Genomic DNA, 17,200 nt, shown 5'->3' with positions numbered 1-17,200 from the left:
CGCGGACCCCAAGGCGGCCGTTGAGGCAGGCCCTAGAGGAGAGGCCCCCGGGGTGGCAGGAGTTGGCCTCTCCTCCGTGTATGCGGAGATTGAGGCCCTAGATTTGACCCCGGTCACCCAGGGAGGGGATGATTTGCTGCCGGCTGGCCTTGAGCTGGGCAGCCTTACCCCAGCCTCCCTTTCCCCATGCTCCCTCCCCCTATTTGCCTTCCCGGGTGAGCACCCTGCAGAAGGCGGTCCACCACCTGATGCCATGGCCGCTAAGACCACCATGGAGCCAGCACCTAGCATTATTGGGAGTCCCCCCCTTACCCCTTAACCCTTGACTCTGCTCAGGAGGCACTTTCCTTTAGCTGCTTGCCTCCTGCACCCCAGAGCCTTACCCCTGCCCCCACCCCTGCCCCTGCCCAAGGTCCCTCCTCCTGCAATGTTAATGCCGCCCCTGGGGTTATTTCCTTTCCGCCTTTTGCAGACTCCCCCCAGGGAGCAGTCTTTGCACTTTCTAGTCGCGACCCATTAGGAGTGGCAATTTTTCCCCTGCCATCCCCCTCCACCCCAAGGCGTGAAATGAATTTAATAACCCCAGCCTGTCAGACACCCCGTCGGTGGTCCGCACCCTGTCTACCTGCTTTAGCGGACCACGAGGCTGTATTAAGAGGCCCATCAGGGAATACCTCGGGAATTGTAACCCCACCCCCCATGAGCTGCGGCATGCGCTACGGAAGTTCCTAGAGCATACCCGTGGCGCCCGTGATAGGGCACAGCTGGCTCTTCGGCTATGGGGGGACTTTGATCAACTCCTCCAGGCCACAAGGGCCCTTATAAAGGAGGGCAGGGGGCAAGGAAAGCGCGGTGCTGCGGCCTACGAGCGAGCCCGCAGCTTCCGACGCGATCTACTCACCCACGGGATGGGTCATGGGTTGCTGTGCAACCCGCCGGGGGCCCTGAACCCCACCGCCAATACGAGGCCCCCACCCCCCCAGCCCTCCGCATGAAGCCTCTTATTATTGCGACCCTGAATACCAGAGGCTGTAGGATGGCTCTCCGCAGGTCCCAGGTGCTCTCTTACCTTCGGGAGGGGAGGTACTCTGTAGTTTTCCTGCAGGAGACCCATACGGACCCGGCCGCCGAGGACAGGTGGCGGCTGGAGTGGGGGGATGGGGTATATTTTAGCCACTTTGCGACCTGGCAGGCTGGAGTGGCAACCCTATTCTCCCCCAACCTACGGCCTGAGGTGCTAGGGGTCAATGAGGCCGTGCCGGGCCACGTGCTGCACCTTCGAGTCCGTATGGAGGGGCTCGTGGTTAATCTTGTTAATATCTATGCCCCGCAAATGAGCTCCAGGCGGCCACAATTTTATCAGCAGGTGTCCGACTTTCTCGGCACCCTGGATTCGCACGAGTGCCTGGTCCTGGGAGGGGACTTTAACACCACCCTCGAGGAACGGGACCGCTCAGGGGCTGAACCGAGTCCGGCCGCTGCGAATATTCTCCAAGGGATAGTCGACCATCACTCCCTAGTGGACGTCTGGCGTGACCATCACCCAGATGACATCTCCACGTTCACCTTTGTCCGAGTGGAGGCCCATCGGTCACACCACTCTCGGTTGGACCGTATTTACTTATCCCGTTTCCATCTTTCACAGGCCCACTCCTCCGCCATTCGGCCGGCCCCATTCTCTGATCATCATTTAGTCACTGTAACGGTCTCCCTCCGTGCAGAGAGACCGGGGCCGGCCTATTGGCACTTTAATAACAGCCTGTTGGAGGACGAGAGCTTTGTGATGTCCTTCCGGGAGTTTTGGTTGGCCTGGCGAGAGCAGTGGCGTGCCTTTCCCTCGGTGCGGCGATGGTGGGATCTAGGGAAGGTGAGCGCCAAGCTCTTCTGCCGTGACTACACTCGGGGCACCAGCCGACGGCGAAATGCGGCGATAGAGCAGTTGGAACGGGAGGTCTTAGAGATGGAGAGGCGCCTGGCCGCCGATCCCGAGGACCCGTCCCTCTGCGGAGCGTGCCGGGAGAAGCGGGAGGAGCTCCGGGCCCTTGAGGACCACCGGGCCCGAGGTGCCTTCGTTCGATCCCGCATCCGCCTCCTTCGGGAGATGGACCGCGGCTCCCGCTTCTTCTATGCCCTGGAGAAAACGAGGGGGGCCAAGAAACACGTCACCTGCCTTCTTGCGGAAGACGGCACCCCCCTCACGGATCCAGAGGAGATGTGTGGGAGGGCCCGTGACTTCTACACAAGCCTTTTCTCCCCGGACCCAACCGATCCTGACGCTTGCGAGGTGCTCTGGGAGGAACTCCCCACGGTCAGCGTGGGCGACCGAGACTGACTAGAGCTGCCTCTCACCCTGGCCGAGTTCTCGGAAGCCCTCTGTCGCATGCCCACCAATAAATCTCCGGGCATGGACGGGCTGACCGTGGAGTTTTACCGCGCGTTCTGGGACATTCTCGGCCCAGACCTAGTCACCGTCTGGGCTGAGTCCTTGCAGAGCGGGGTCCTCCCTCTGTCATGCAGGCGAGCGGTGCTCGCTTTGCTGCCGAAGAAGGGGGACCTCCGCGATCTACGAAACTGGCGTCCCGTCTCACTCCTTAGCATGGATTACAAAATCATAGTGAAAGCAATCTCGCTGCGGCTAGGGTCCGTGATGGCGGACGTGGTCCACCCAGACCAGACCTATACTGTCCTGGGTCGCAGCATTTTTGACAACCTCTTTCTAGTCCGAGACCTTTTGGAACTCGGGCGGAGAGATGGTCTATCGTTCGCCCTCCTGTCTCTTGATCAGGAGAAGGCGTTCGATAGAGTAGACCATGGGTACCTCCTGAGCACTCTGCAGGCGTTTGGATTTGGACCTCAGTTTGTGAGTTTTCTCCGGGTGCTGTATGCCTCCGCGGAGTGTTTGGTTAGGCTCAACTGGACCCTGACTGAACCGGTCAGCTTCGGGCGAGGAGTGTGGCAGGGGTGCCCCCTCTCGGGCCAGTTGTATGCTCTGGCGATCGAGCCTTTCCTCTGTCTCCTCCGCAGGAGGATGACAGGGTTGGTGCTGCGGGAGCCGGAGCTGCGGCTGGTCCTGTCGGCGTACGCCGATGACGTACTCCTCGTGGTCCAGGACCCGGGCGACTTGGCGCGAGTGGAGGCATGCCAAGCCATCTATTCGGCAGCCTCCTCCGCCCGAGTCAACTGGGTCAAGAGCTCTGGCTTGGCGGTGGGGGACTGGCGGCAGGTGAGCTCCCTCCCACCCGCACTTCAGACCATCCGGTGGAGTGCGGGTCCACTGCTCTATCTCGGCGTTTACCTTTCCGCCACGCATCCTTCCCCGCCGGAGAACTGGCAAAATTTAGAGGGCGGGGTGATAGAGCGGATCCGGAGATGGACGAGGCTACTCTGATGTCTCTCCCTCCGAGGGAGAGCACTGGTGCTTAACCAACTAGTCCTGTCCACGCTCTGGTACAGGCTCAACACCCTGGCCCCGGCCCCGGGTTTCCTGACCCACCTCCGGAGATTGATTCTAGAGTTCTTCTGGTCAGGAATGCACTGGGCCCCTGTTGGAGTTCTTCATCTACCCCTGAAGGAAGGAGGGCAGGGCCTGAAGTGTCTGTACACTCAGGTCCGCGTTTTCCGCCTCCAGGCCCTGCAGAGGCTCTTTTATAGTGCAAGTAGTTCGGCGTGGAGCATACTGGCGCACGCCTTCCTGCGCCGTTTCCAAGGGCTTCGATATGACCGGCAGCTCTTTTATCTTTCTCCGAGGGGTTTTCCGCGAGACCTCTCTGGGCTGCCGGTCTTCTGCCAGGACCTCCTCCGGACCTGGAAATTGTTTCTAACAACCAGGTCCGTGGCGACCACCGTGGGGGCAGATCTCCTCACGGAGCCCCTGCTACACAACCCCCAGCTCTGTGTGCAGGTGGCGGAGTCCCGCTTGGTGCGCCAGAGGTTGGTCCTGGTGGAAGTTACGAGGGTCGGAGACCTCCTGGACTATGACCGGAGAGACTGGCTGGATCCCCTGATGCTCGCTCGGCGCATGGGGCTCTCCAGCCTCCGTACCCCCCGGCGCATACTTCAGGAGGTGAAGGCCGCCTTGACCCCCGCTGCTCGGGCTTATGTAAGCCGAGCCTTGTGCGAGGGCGCACCCTGCCCATCCCTTACCCCAGGCCCGCCGGACCTTTCCATCGGGCCCCCACCCCGTAGATCCCAACAAACCCCTCACCCTTTCACTGCAGCCGGTTAGCTTTCAAATTGCTTCACGGAAATACTTATATACACTTACGCTTCACACCCTTCACGCCCACACCCTGGTGTCCCGCCCCGATACAAAGTGGCGGGATCTCCTGCCACCTTTGGAGGGTGAGCAACCTCGGTGGGCCAGCCTGTATTCCACCCTGGTCCCAAGGCCCGTCGGCGACATCAGTTGGCGGCTCCTTCACGGAGCTGTGAGCACGGGCGTGTTTTTGACACGGTTTACCCCCATTTCGGACACTTGTCCTTTCTGTAATGTGAGGGAAACCCTGGCGCACGTGTATTTAGAGTGTGCCAGATTGCAGCCCCTTTTCCGGCTCCTCACAAATATTCTATTACGCTTCTGGCTTCATTTTTCCCCCCACCTTTTTATCTATACACTTCCCATCCGTGGCCCCACAAAGTCGCGGGATCTTCTGGTCAACCTCCTCCTAGCTTTGGCTAAAACAGCCATTTATAAAACCAGAGAGAGGAGGTTGGCCCATGAAACGTCCTGCGATTGTGGGGCCGTTTTCCGATCCTCAGTACACTCACGTATCCGGGTGGAGTTCCTCTGGGCGGCGTCCACCGACTCCCTTGAAGCCTTCGAGGAGCGGTGGGCGCTGTCTGGGGTTCTCTGCTCGGTGACCCCGTCCGGTTCCCTCCGTCTGACCCTTTGATTGAGGGGAAAAGCGAGAGACGCCAGCCCCAGTCGTTGCCGCTGTGGATACCATCATTCCTGTCATCTAGGAGGGGTCCTATAATACATGGGTGTCTACCCCCCCCTCCCTAAACTGCCCACCCCGCAGCCGTGCCCATCTTACCGGGCACTCTCAGGAGAGGGAGGATCAGTGACACTGGGCGCGGCACTGGGTAACTCGAGGGGGTGGAAGACCACGAGTGTCGAGGAAGCTCCCCGGCTCTGGGCCCAGGCTAGCCTGAACACTTCTCCCTCCTGAAAGCTGCTGTGTTATACCTTCTGATTGCGTTGTTTTGTTGCATAGTTGTTTTGTTTCCTTTGGTAATTCTGTAAGCGTTACCAATAAACTTTTTTTCTGTTTCAAAAAAAAAAGAAAACCTTCCCTATTACCTTACCCAGGGAAAAGGGATCTACTGAGCCTGGGGCTAATATATCTGCCTTCTGTTACCCTCCTATAGCCATCTGGCCCGACCCTGTCACAGGAGATAGAGTACATATTGAGATGAAGCAAAGGTTTCATAATTAATCTTACATAATTGAAAAAAATATGGCTCATAACTGAAAGGATTCTAACACCTTAGCTTTCAGTATTAAGATTGCCATTCACCAGAAAAGATAAAGAACAGCCTATTAAGAAATACGACATTATTTATCAAACTACAGTATATTAGTTATTTAGTAAGGCTTCATGACTTCTTAAAAATACACCTGAAACCATTTTCTTTTTAGATCAAGGAATTATGTACTGAAATTTATATCAAATACAACAAATGCAGAATTCATTCAAGAACAGCAATGCAATGTGCTATGCCAATATTAGTTCTAGAATTTAACATTCCCATTTAAAAAGATGACAGTATGAGAATCAGAAAGTTTTGTAGTAGGATCTCAACAGATGTGGTTATCTAGGGCAGCATTTCCCAAATTGTGGGTCAGAAGCCCAAGGGAAGAGAGCATGGTATTGTAGTGAATGTCTCTGGGTGGAGAAGTATGAATTCTTAACAACAAGAAAATCTTTTGATTTTTTTTTTAAAAAATAAACAGCTCATGCCTAGTTAAATACAATTAACAAAAGAAAAAAAACCCCAAACCAAAAGCCACCCTATCTTAAAAGAACATTTTTTAAAGTCAAACCCTCAAAAGTTAGGACATGCCTTCTTGCATGTGCATTTTGATTGTCTTGTAATTACATTATAAACTCCTTCCTCGTTCCGTGCAGAGGATGGACAGTGCTCATTTAAAGAGCAGGTGTTCAAAATATTGAATATCTTCATTGTTCAGTGTGTGGTCCTATGCCTTATTTACTGTATGATATTCACACTTTGCTTTACCTTCTCATGGGCTATTCTATGCTGCTTATCACTACAGTATCTGAGTGCTTCAGAAATGTGAATGAATTTATTTTCGCAACACCCATGTGAGAGGAAGGGGGTGTGTGGTATTATCCCCATTTTACAGATGAAGAATTGAAGCACAGAGATGAATGTAAAAAGTTTCCACTAATTTTGTTTGCTCAATTTTCAGATGCCTAGGACATGATTTTTCAGTACTTGGTATTTATATAGTAGTTCATATGTTCAGAGCACACTCCTGTTGACTTCAGCTGTGAGTGTGCATCACTTCTGCAGATCAGACCCCAGATAGCAAGTCTGGGCATCCAAAAAATGAGGAATGCCATTAGTGATCACCTGTAGAAAAAATTGATTTATGTGACTTGTCTTGGAGAACTGGATTCTAGACCTGCCTCTGCTATACAACATTCAGCTGCCTTAGTCATGAGACCATCCTTTCTCTTCCTGCAATCCCCTGCCTCATTCACGACATATCTTCCAATTTCTACAACAGATAAGGAAAGGATCCTACAGATAACGGCCTCCTTTGCTACATCCAATAGTATGATAGTCTTTAATTATATGATCATAATGCATATGAACTAGAAGGTGATGAGATACACACTTAGTCATGGATTTCACCCAGATTTACTGACAGCAGAGGAATCTAGAGACTCAGGAGTATTTGTTTCAGTCCCAGTCTAGTCTTTTCCCTTCCCTCTAATCTGGCTTCTTTCCCCTTTGCATTTGAATCAGATGCTTTCTGGGTGTCAGTGAGAGCACAGGATGAGACAGTCTCCCTGCTCTCAGTTCCTGTGCCCAGCCCCAAGCAACCATTTCAGAGGAAGTCTGGCTTTATCCCTATAGTCCTGGGCTGGAGGGAGTATGCTCCATCACTGTGTGGGGATGATGGATATGCAGTCATCTTATACACAGGCGCTATGAGGGGATGGAGCATGCTCAGGGAGGACACTTTTCAGATTTTAGCTGCTAAAATCTGAGCATGTGTGAACTGCAGTTTTTCAAAAGCTTGTAACTTGGCCAAATTTGGACACTTTTCCAAAGAGACAGCAAAAGGCTCATCCCTGATACAACGGCCACCCCCTGCCAAATTTCAAGTCCCTGCTCAAAAGCAGGAAGGTGCTAGAGTTGTTCAAAGAGAGAGTCTTCAGAACGTTTTTAACATGAATAAAACATATTTTTCTCCAGCCTCCTCCTTGCAATGGCTGAATCGTTTTGTGTGAAATTTTCCAAAAGCTTCTGTCTGCAGCAGACACCCAGCATGGGAAACTTCAGCCCAAATGGTTAAAGGCTGGCAAAGTTATTAGCAATGGAAAATAGGGTCTTGTAATGAGAAGTGCTGGGCAACCTTAATAGGCTACCCTACTAGTTCCTCCTATAATACAGTATTTCTTGCATTCAGGAAGGTGAGCACTTGCTGGAGTGGGGTGTGAGAAGGAGGAGCCCTGTTAAGCTATAATTCAGTGGTTCTCAAACTGGGTCAAGACCCCAAAGTGGGTCCCAGCCCTGTTTTAATGGGGTCGTGAGGGCTGGTTTAGACTTGCTGGGGCCTGGGGCCAAAGCCAGAGCCCTAGGGCTTCAGGCCTGAGTGATAGGGCTTAGGTTACAAGTCCCCCTGCCTGGGGCTGAATCATAGAAGGTTAGGGTTGGAAGGGACCTCAGGAGGTCATCTAGTCCAACCCCCTGCTTGAAGCAGGTCCAATCCCCAATTTTTGCCCCAGATCCCTAAATGGCCCCCTCAAGGATTGAACTCACAACCCTGGGTTTAGCAGGCCAATGCTCAAACCACTGAGCTATCCCTCCCCCCGAGGTGGTGAGGTCCCCACTTCTGGGGCCATGTAGTCATTTTTGTTGCCAGAAGGGGGTCGCAGTGCAATGAAGTTTGAGAACCCCTGCTATAGTTTAATGTGCCTGGAAACCGGGTGTATCGAACATCACAAGGGAAAACTTAATATCTAAGTGTTGTGTAAAATGAACGCTCTGCTGCACTTGCAGTCACAGCCCACCCACCATGATAACCACATTTGCTTTGTATTATGTTTTGTTGGTAATGGAAAGCACCAGTCTTCTCATTAGACACACGTACAAAATACTGATAAATATTCAGATCAGGAAAAAAACACAGCTTCCACCACCACTCTACAGAGAACATATCTCTCCCTGGCACAAAAAACTAACTGACTCTGAAATGTGTACTTTACATCTCCTTGTACCAGTTTTGCTGAATTTGGGCCAATGTTCTGAAGTATTTTGAAACTTATTCTTATTTGTAAGAATCCCTAGGGAGGTCACAGTTATTTGGGCAGTAAAAAGGGGCTTGGGATAGGGAAAATTTTTTGCACCCCTAACTTTGGCAGTTGTGTTCCCATAACCATAAGATATGTTGCAGTGTCTGGTTTTATCTGTGTTGCACCTGGTGCATGGAATGAGATGACCCATTCACAGAACTCCAGGTGGTCTCACAGCTTTTCTTGGTTTGTATCTAAGCTTTATTGAATGTGTGCAGTGATGGAAATAATTACATATTTTTTCTTGTTACAGCCCAACATACCTACCTTTGGCTTTCTCTTCGACATTGATGGGGTACTGGTACGAGGAAAGACTCCAATTCCTGCGGCACAAAAAGCCTTTAAAAAGCTAGTTAATTCTCAGGGACAGTTATTGGTGCCTGTAGTATTTGTCACCAATGCAGGAAACTGCCTTCGCCAGAAGAAAGCTGATCAGTTGTCTCATATTTTGGGAGTGCCTGTGAGTAATGTAAACTTCTTTTAAAGGTTTCAAAATTTTGTTAGAGGAAATGTAACGGGGGGAGGATCTTGCATTAAATGCATTTCAGCGTTCAGTTAACAATCTTCTGGTTTTCTTTTTTGCATAAGAGAAAATCAGATATTTTGTAAAGCCTTTTGAAATCTTTGGTTGGAAGGAACTATAGAAGTGCAAAGTATTATTATTACTAACTACTCCCAATGGTATTTCTGAATATCAAAGGGTACGTTACTATTTTGGTAGTAATTATCCCCCTAAGAGTTCCACACTAGTAGCTCTATCTCCTGCTGGCATGAAATTCTGCTCATGCAAACTGGTCTCCCGCAGGGACATCAACATCCAAGATGATATCTTGCTCCTACCTCCTTCCTCTCTCTTGAATGTGAAACACTTCTGTCCTGGTATATGATACAAGAAGGAGTGGGCACTTTAAATAAGCTATTACCAGCAGGAGAGTGGGGTGGGAGGAGGTATTGTTTCATGATCTCTGTGTATATAATGTTTTCTGCAGTTTCCACAGTATGCATCCGATGAAGTGAGCTGTAGCTCACGAAAGCTTATGCTCAAATAAATTGGTTAGTCTCTAAGGTGCCACAAGTACTCCTTTTCTTCATGGGGTTAAAGTGCGTGTTGTGAGTCAAGGGCTGGGTGTTTGAATCCTGCTAAGATCAATGTTTAAAGTTTAGAGCAAGATTTTTTCACTCTATAGTGATCCTCATTTCAATAGGTGCCATGGGCAATATATATTTACGAATAAAATAATATCCTAAAATATTACAGATCATTTAGTTAGAAATTCACTTACTCAAGGACAGGATATTGACACTAAGACAGAGTAGTGTAGTGACGTAGCATGGCCCACACAGCAATCTAGTGACAGATCCAGGATTAGAAATAAGGCATTTCTGAGTCCAGAGATTCCATGTTCAGTCTATTAATGGTGTCTCAATTTGATGATTGTGCAGACCCAGGAGGGAAAAATATGATTTGTGCCCATGCTGAATACAGGAATTCTGTACGCTAAAATGGAGGCTTGCTGTGTGCATTTGTAAGCTAAGACTCAGAAGGCTTTTTCCACCATGTATCATACACCATGTATCATACAGTATTCTGGCTAGGAAATTTGGGAACTAATTGAATGATGATTGTAGCAGAGGTGGGGAGGCATATTTTCTGTAAAAAGAAAAGGAGGACTTGTGGCACCTTAGAGAGGAAGTGAGCTGTAGCTCACGAAAGCTTATGCTCTAATAAATTGGTTAGTCTCTAAGGTGCCACAAGTCCTCCTTTTCTTTTTGCGAATACAGACTAACACGGCTGCTACTCTGAAACATATTTTCTGTAGTGACTTTTGGTTAACAGACTGAAATACATTAAAAGTAGCAAAGACAAAGATGATTTGAAAGCAATACCAAATTCTTATTTTATCCCAAACAGATTTCACAAGACCAAGTTGTGATGTCTCATAGTCCTTTACGGATGTTCAAACGTTACCATGACAAATGCGTTCTGGTGTCTGGGCAAGGACCACTTCTTGATATTGCCAAATAGTATCCTTGTGAAAAGTACGTTTTCTGCTTTTAAGTACTTTCATTCAGCCAGTTCAGATTATCATGTAGAACAGGTAAAGGCCATCTGTCACTTGGGCAAAAGTACATGGTGTATTTTAGAGAGTGAGGGAATCCTAACACAATGTTCACCTCCTACATTGAAAAGTAATGAAATTGATGTTCTGGTGTAATACCCTCCAATTTTTTTTCCACTTACTATTGTATATGTTTAAGGAATATTTTCTCATCCTGGCCTAAAACTTAAATGAAAGCGACAAATCACAGCTTAAGGGTTTTGACTGCTTCAGGGATGAGTCTTGAGATGACATAATGCTATTTAACAGATGATGTAATATGTCTAAAATCAGTTTATAGAGCCTCACTTTACAGAGCCTAACAAATTTGCTGGGCCACTTGTCTCAGGTTATACCAGTTCATGAATGAAATTGTTTTTGTTAACTTGAATATTTTTTTTTAAAAAAAAAGCAGAAATGGGCTTTTTGGTGTGAAGTCTGCATTTTCAAATTTGAAACTGCCTCTATATTTTTTCTTTTCCTGGGAACCCATAGTTAATATTTAATGTAAACTGACATAATAATGAACACTATCTTCTATGTCAACTAATGTCCTGCTATAGTGTCTCATTAAAAATTAGTAATATATTAGTGTGCATTTTACCTGTTCTGTCATGAAGAGGTATAGTAAAACATGACTAATGCCTAACACTGTAAAGGTCAAATGTTTCTACAGATTTTGAGATGTGAAAGGTGTTGTAGGAGCAGCAGTGATCTGTATGCTCTGTGTGACTATGCTATGTATAACCTGTATGCTCAAAAGGTCTGTTACACTTCCCCCCCACTTTTGTCTCCTCTCCCTCTTTGAATACCTGTGAAGTGTCTTTCCCCCTCCTCCTCTCTCCTGGAATGCTTGTGGAATGAATGGGCTGCTTGAACAGCTGGAAGATCAGAAGAGCTCCCAGGTAGACAAGGTGTCTGGCACTCTAATTAGGCAGCGATCACACACCCAGTGCATAGACGCTGCATGGACACTGCCCAAGGTGGAGTGTGACCAACCAGATGCGGACAAGTCATCTCTAGTCGCAGGCCATGAGGAGCAAGTCCTTAAAAGGGGAAGGGGCCATGTGCTCAGGAGTGCACTCACAAGCTTGTATCTCCCATGAAGGCCCTTCGCCCGGATCGGCTGGCCAGTGGTTCACCACATTGCATTCCATCGTGCCTTGGGAAGACTTACCTTCATTGCACCATCCATCGCTGCACTGTGGGACACTTACCTTGAAGAATCCTGACATCTCCAGTGCTGAGCTTGTCCTGGGAGCGTGAGTATGTGAGTGTGCCGCCCCGCCCCCATCGCCCCTTCTTTTGAGCTTAGCTATCAATATAATAAACGTACTGCTTTCTGCCAAACTCTGGTGGGTCATTCGTCCTCCCTAAGCTTACTAGCTGGCCCAATTTCGGGTAACAAAAGTTACTAATATTCAATTAAAATGAGATCTAATGGGGGGACGCTGAGCATGGATGTTTGTATTCTTTTTAGTACTTACTACAAATGTTGGGAAATATGACATGTACATGAGGGATTAGTTTTCTTGTCTGGATCTGGCAGAGAGAGAGTAGATATTAAGAAACCATGCGTGTTGGATATTGTACAAGACTGAATTTGAAAATCTATGTAATCTACAGTATAAACCTCAGGTATGATTAGATAATATCTTTACACCGGATAGTATAACTTTAACATGTGACTGAGATGATAGTTCTGAAAGAAACAAATTCTGATCATTTAATTTTCAATTGTTAAACATTTTTATCACTTCTTCTGTGCTGTCACATGAATTATGAAAGGAAGTCCATTTAGTATTGAGTGTAGAAACTATGTGCTGCTTTTACGCAAATTAAACTTTGTTTTTGATTAACTAGGGTTGAAATTAATGGGATTTGTCTCCATTTAAGTGCATTGCTACACAAATTAAAAAAATTCTTTTTCAACATAGGTGACATTGCTCTTTCCCCTTTCTTCCTCCTTTCCATTCCTTCCTAAGAAGCAGTGAATTGCTTATTTTAAATACTTGTAGACGGTAATTTAACTACAGAAATAGCCAAACTGTTTTTGCAACTGATTAACAATTTTAGAATGCGTATTTAACTGGTGTTGCCTTGATTTTTGATTAACTCATTTATGTTTCTCTTTAAACAAAGATAAGAAAGATATGGCAAGTGTGGTGGTTTCTTTCCTTACCTGTGCTATCATTGAGGATCTGAACAACACAGGTTAACTGTTTTTACTAGGTGTGTTGAATAATCGTAGTTAACTCATGTGATTAACTCAAAAAAATTAATTGCGATTTAAAAAATTATTCGCAATTGGTCGCACTGTTAAACAATAGAACACCAATTGAAATGTATTAAATATTTTCGGATGTTTTTTTACATTTTCAAATATATTGATTTCTATTACAACACAGAATACAAAGTGTACAGTGTTTACTTTATTATATTATTTTTTCTTACAAATATTTGCACTGTAAAAATGATAAAAGAAATTTTTTTTCAATTCACCTAATACAAGTATTGTAGTGTAATCTCTTTATTGTGAAAGTGTAACTTACAGATGTAGATTTTTTGTTGTTGTTGCATAACTGCACTCAAAAACAAAACAAAGTAAAACTTTACATCCTACAAGGCCACTCAGTCCCTTGTTCAGCCAATCACTAAGACAAACAAGTTTGTTTACATTTACGGGAAATACTGTTGCCTGCTTATTTACAGTATCACCTGAAGTAAGAACAAGCGTTCGCATGGCACTTTTGTAGTCGGCATTGCAAGGTATTTACGTGCCAGGTGTGCTGAACATTTATATGCCCCTTCATGTTTCGGCCACCATTCCAGAGGATGTGCTTCCATGCTGATGATGCTCGTTTAAAAAAAAAAAAAAAAAGCGTTACTTAAATTAGTGACTGAACTCCTTGGGGGAGAATTGTATGTCTCCTGTTCTGTTCTACTCACATTCTGCCATATGTTTCATGTTCTAGCAGTCTCGGATGATGACCCAGCACATGTTGTTCATTTTAAGAACACTTTCACAGCAGATCTGACAAAACGCAAAGGAGGTACCAATGTGAGATTTCTAAAAATAGCTACAGCACTCAACCCTAGGTTTAAGAATCTGAAGTGCCGTTCAAAATCTGAGAGGGACAAGGTGTGGAGCATGCTTTCAGATGTCTAAAAAGAGCAACACTCCAATGTGGAAAGTACAGAACCTGAACCACCAAAAAAGAAAATCAGCCTTCTGCTGGTGGTATCTGACTCAGATAAGGAAAATGAACATGCGTTGGTCTGCTCTGCTTTGGATCATCGAGCAGAACCTGTCATCAGCATGGATGCATGTCCTCTGGAATGGTGGTTGAAGCATGAAGGGAAATAGGGATCTTTAGCACATCTGGCACATAAATATCTTGTGTCGCCGGCTACAACAATGCCATGCGAACACCTGTTCTTACTTTCAGGTGACATTTTAAACAAGAATAATTTGCAGCATTGTCTCCTGCAAATTATAACCAAACTTGTTTGTCTGAGTAATTGGCTGAAATAGAACTGAGTGGACTTGTAGGCTCTCAAATATTACGTTGTTTTATTTTTGAATGCAGTTATTTTTTATTACATAATTGTACATTTGTAAGTTCAACTTTCATTATAAAGAGATTGCACTTCAGTACTTGTATTAGGTGAATTGAAAAATGCTATTTCTTTTGTTTTTTACAGTGCAAATATTTGTAATCAAAAATAGAGTGAACATTGTACACTTTGTATTCTGTGTTGTAATTGGAATCAATATATTTGAAAATGTAGAAAACATCCAAAAATATTTAAGTAAAAAAGCTATTCTATTATTGTTGAACAGTGCGATTAATCGCGATTAATTTTTTTAATCGCTTGACAGCCCTAGTTTCTACTATTACTTTCAATCTGAGAATTCTCACAGTAGATCTGAAGGACAAAACCCAGTTTTGTATATGAAATATTTTATCTATTTCATACACGAACAGTCAGGCTCATTGATATGTGACTTGCTTTGCCAGCATTGTAAACTTTATATGATAGAATTTATTGACTTCACACACTTTTAAAATCTGGTAAGCTGTACAAATAAGTATTTTTGGATCCTTAACTGGTGCTTTCCCAGTCTGGGTTTTTGTCAACCTATTACCATTGATATACTGCGTGAGACATACCCATTGCTGGATATGGTTGACCATGACAGACGGCCTAAGGTTTTGGTGAGTGCATGATTTATGTTGAAACCTTTCTGTGTCTGTTCATTGGCTGACATTCTACTTTTGAAGATTTCTTCTTAGTATAAAATCACAAAATTGGCTTTTTAGTTTATTCCATTTTGTAATATGTTTTTGACTTTGACTTCATGAGTTCTACTGATGTACTTGTTTCTCTGCAACACTTAAAAAAGCTATTCAGTATACTTGTCTAACAAGTCAGCTTGGCCAGTACTTTTATTGAAGTTCACATTGACTTTCCAGTATAAAGTCTAGGGCATTTTTTAATTGGTTGACTTGAAAAAAGTGTTGCATTACAGTCTTTGATCTATCTAATATTGAGGAAAACAGGCAAAACTTTGGATTTAATGCAGTTGCCTGACAAATCTGCTGCTTTGGAAAGTCTACCAGTTATCTAAGGGAGATGGAGAGGTAACTTCCCCCCCAGCTCCCATAAGAATGTGTCAGTAGTGGCAAGTTACTACTGCTAAGGTGTGGTGTTGCTTTGATTGTACATTAATGTTTTGCAAACAGTTGCATTCTCTCCAGAGGAACTGTTTGCTTATCTATCGTATTAACTAAAATATATCAAAACAGATACACAGGCATACATAAGAGTGTGTTTGTATTTCTGCTGAATTTCCCTTTCACGCTGAACTTCAGGCATTAGGATCCTAGGCTTGCTATATGAATTGTTTCTTCTTGTGGATTGCCAGATCCCTAGCTGTGACTGCATGCATAGCTGCCTCAGCACAGGGATCCAGCATTAAGCCAGTACCATTTCCCAAGATTTCTGAATTTGCTGCAATGGATTCTCTTCATAAATTTACTTCAGTGTCATTGCTGTAGTACAACCTGTGAGATGGAGGCACATTGGTAAGGAAACTTGTAGGTAAATGGAGCGCTGCTTCAGTTTGTAGTGCTCTCAATTCACTACCTTTCATAAGCTCGCAGAAGAAATCTCTTCTCTTTTTTTTAAATAGTATTCTTCTTTGTAGTTTCTCAGACTAAAGAATCTTTTTAGGCTAGTTCCTTAATATTTGGGGTACACTGTCTGAAATTCCTCTGTCAAAAATAAATTCCTTCTCTCCTTTCTTGAAGTTTCTTGGGAGTTTCCTTGTGTAACAGTGTTTCCCTTGCACATTTAATTGTTTGAAGTATTTTTTCTCTTTTAAAAAAATTTTTTTTTTAAACTCAACAATCTTACTTTAATTTTAATAGGCTGCGAATATCTAAATATTTACTTCTTTAGCAAAAATTGGAGCTATACTAACAGTTCTCCAAAATGTTCTTTTCAGGTGATTCTCCCTCAGTCTCCTCCTATTCATCCTGCTCGATCTGTTTCCTTTAAATCTAGGTTATGACTAGTAGAACTGGTCAGGAATTTTCCAATGAAATGTATTTTGTTGGAAAATGCAGATTTGTCTAAACCAAAACTGATAGTGGGGAAGGGTCATTTTGGATGAATCTCCCAATTTTATTTTTTGGCAAAAAGTACTGAAACTATCAAAATATCCCATTTTAACATTTTCTAAATGAAAGATTTGTTTTTTGTCAAAACTTTTGTTTTGAAATGTTAATTTATACTTGTTAGCGTAAATTAAAGGTCTTAATTAAAAGATTGAAACCAAAACATTTTGAAACTATCAACATGAAATGTTTTGATTGACCTGATCTGAAATTTTGTTTGGATTATCAGTTCATGAAAGTTTTTTTGAGATTTTTGCCTTTGTCCCAGTTTGGGTCAGGAATATTTTTTGAAATATCAAATTCTTTTGGGATTGAAAAACAGTTTCCCATCCAACTCTAACAACCAGTTGCCTAACAAAATATAGTACAACATATGCTCCTTTTGAGGCTGGTGTAATACAGGCCAAATGGTTGTGCCCTGAAGTCAAAATCTTTACTAACTGAGTAGCCAGTCAGCCCTTGTTTCTCTGATGCCTGCTCTGGAAATGCTTACCCCAAATCTGTGGTTTCCATTGGAGAATATACAGTATGGCTGCTCAGTAGCTTCAGTCATTTTGCGTGCACGCGTGCACACACACACTCTCTCAGCCAGTTTTCTACAGCAGGTGATGTTCATGTGGTATCTGTCAAAACAAACCAACAACCCAGGATAGCCTTTGTCTGCCCTCGGAATGGTGCCTTTACTGTATTGTTGACTTGATATACATGTGATACTAACTTAAGTACAAATCTGTTTGTCTGCAAATAAGTATTAATGAGAGTTAATTGAAGCATTTAGTTTAACTTCTGTCTGTAAAGGTACAGGTTGTTCTCAGTCACTCAGTATTTACTGATTACAGAATAAGTTTGAACAGTTGAGAACAGC

General features: G+C 45.0%; 1 protein-coding gene across 1 annotated transcript in view; it reads left to right on the top strand.

Annotated features, from left to right (window-relative positions):
- Positions 1-17,200, top strand: part of LOC311523504 (haloacid dehalogenase-like hydrolase domain-containing 5) — a 57,535-nt gene that overhangs the window by 29,574 nt on the left and 10,761 nt on the right. The window contains exons 2-4 of the mRNA XM_084633550.1: positions 8,806-9,012; positions 10,465-10,577; positions 14,778-14,871. Coding sequence (XP_084489676.1) covers positions 8,806-9,012; positions 10,465-10,577; positions 14,778-14,871 — 414 coding nt within the window. The remainder of the gene's footprint in view (positions 1-8,805; positions 9,013-10,464; positions 10,578-14,777; positions 14,872-17,200) is intronic.

This window comes from Lepidochelys olivacea (genome assembly GCF_965140295.1).
Source record: "Lepidochelys olivacea isolate rLepOli2 genome assembly, chromosome: 7".
NCBI lineage: Eukaryota > Metazoa > Chordata > Testudines > Cheloniidae > Lepidochelys > Lepidochelys olivacea.
The sequence above is the reverse complement of the archived record's forward strand: the minus strand, read 5'-3'. Positions and strand labels throughout refer to the sequence as shown.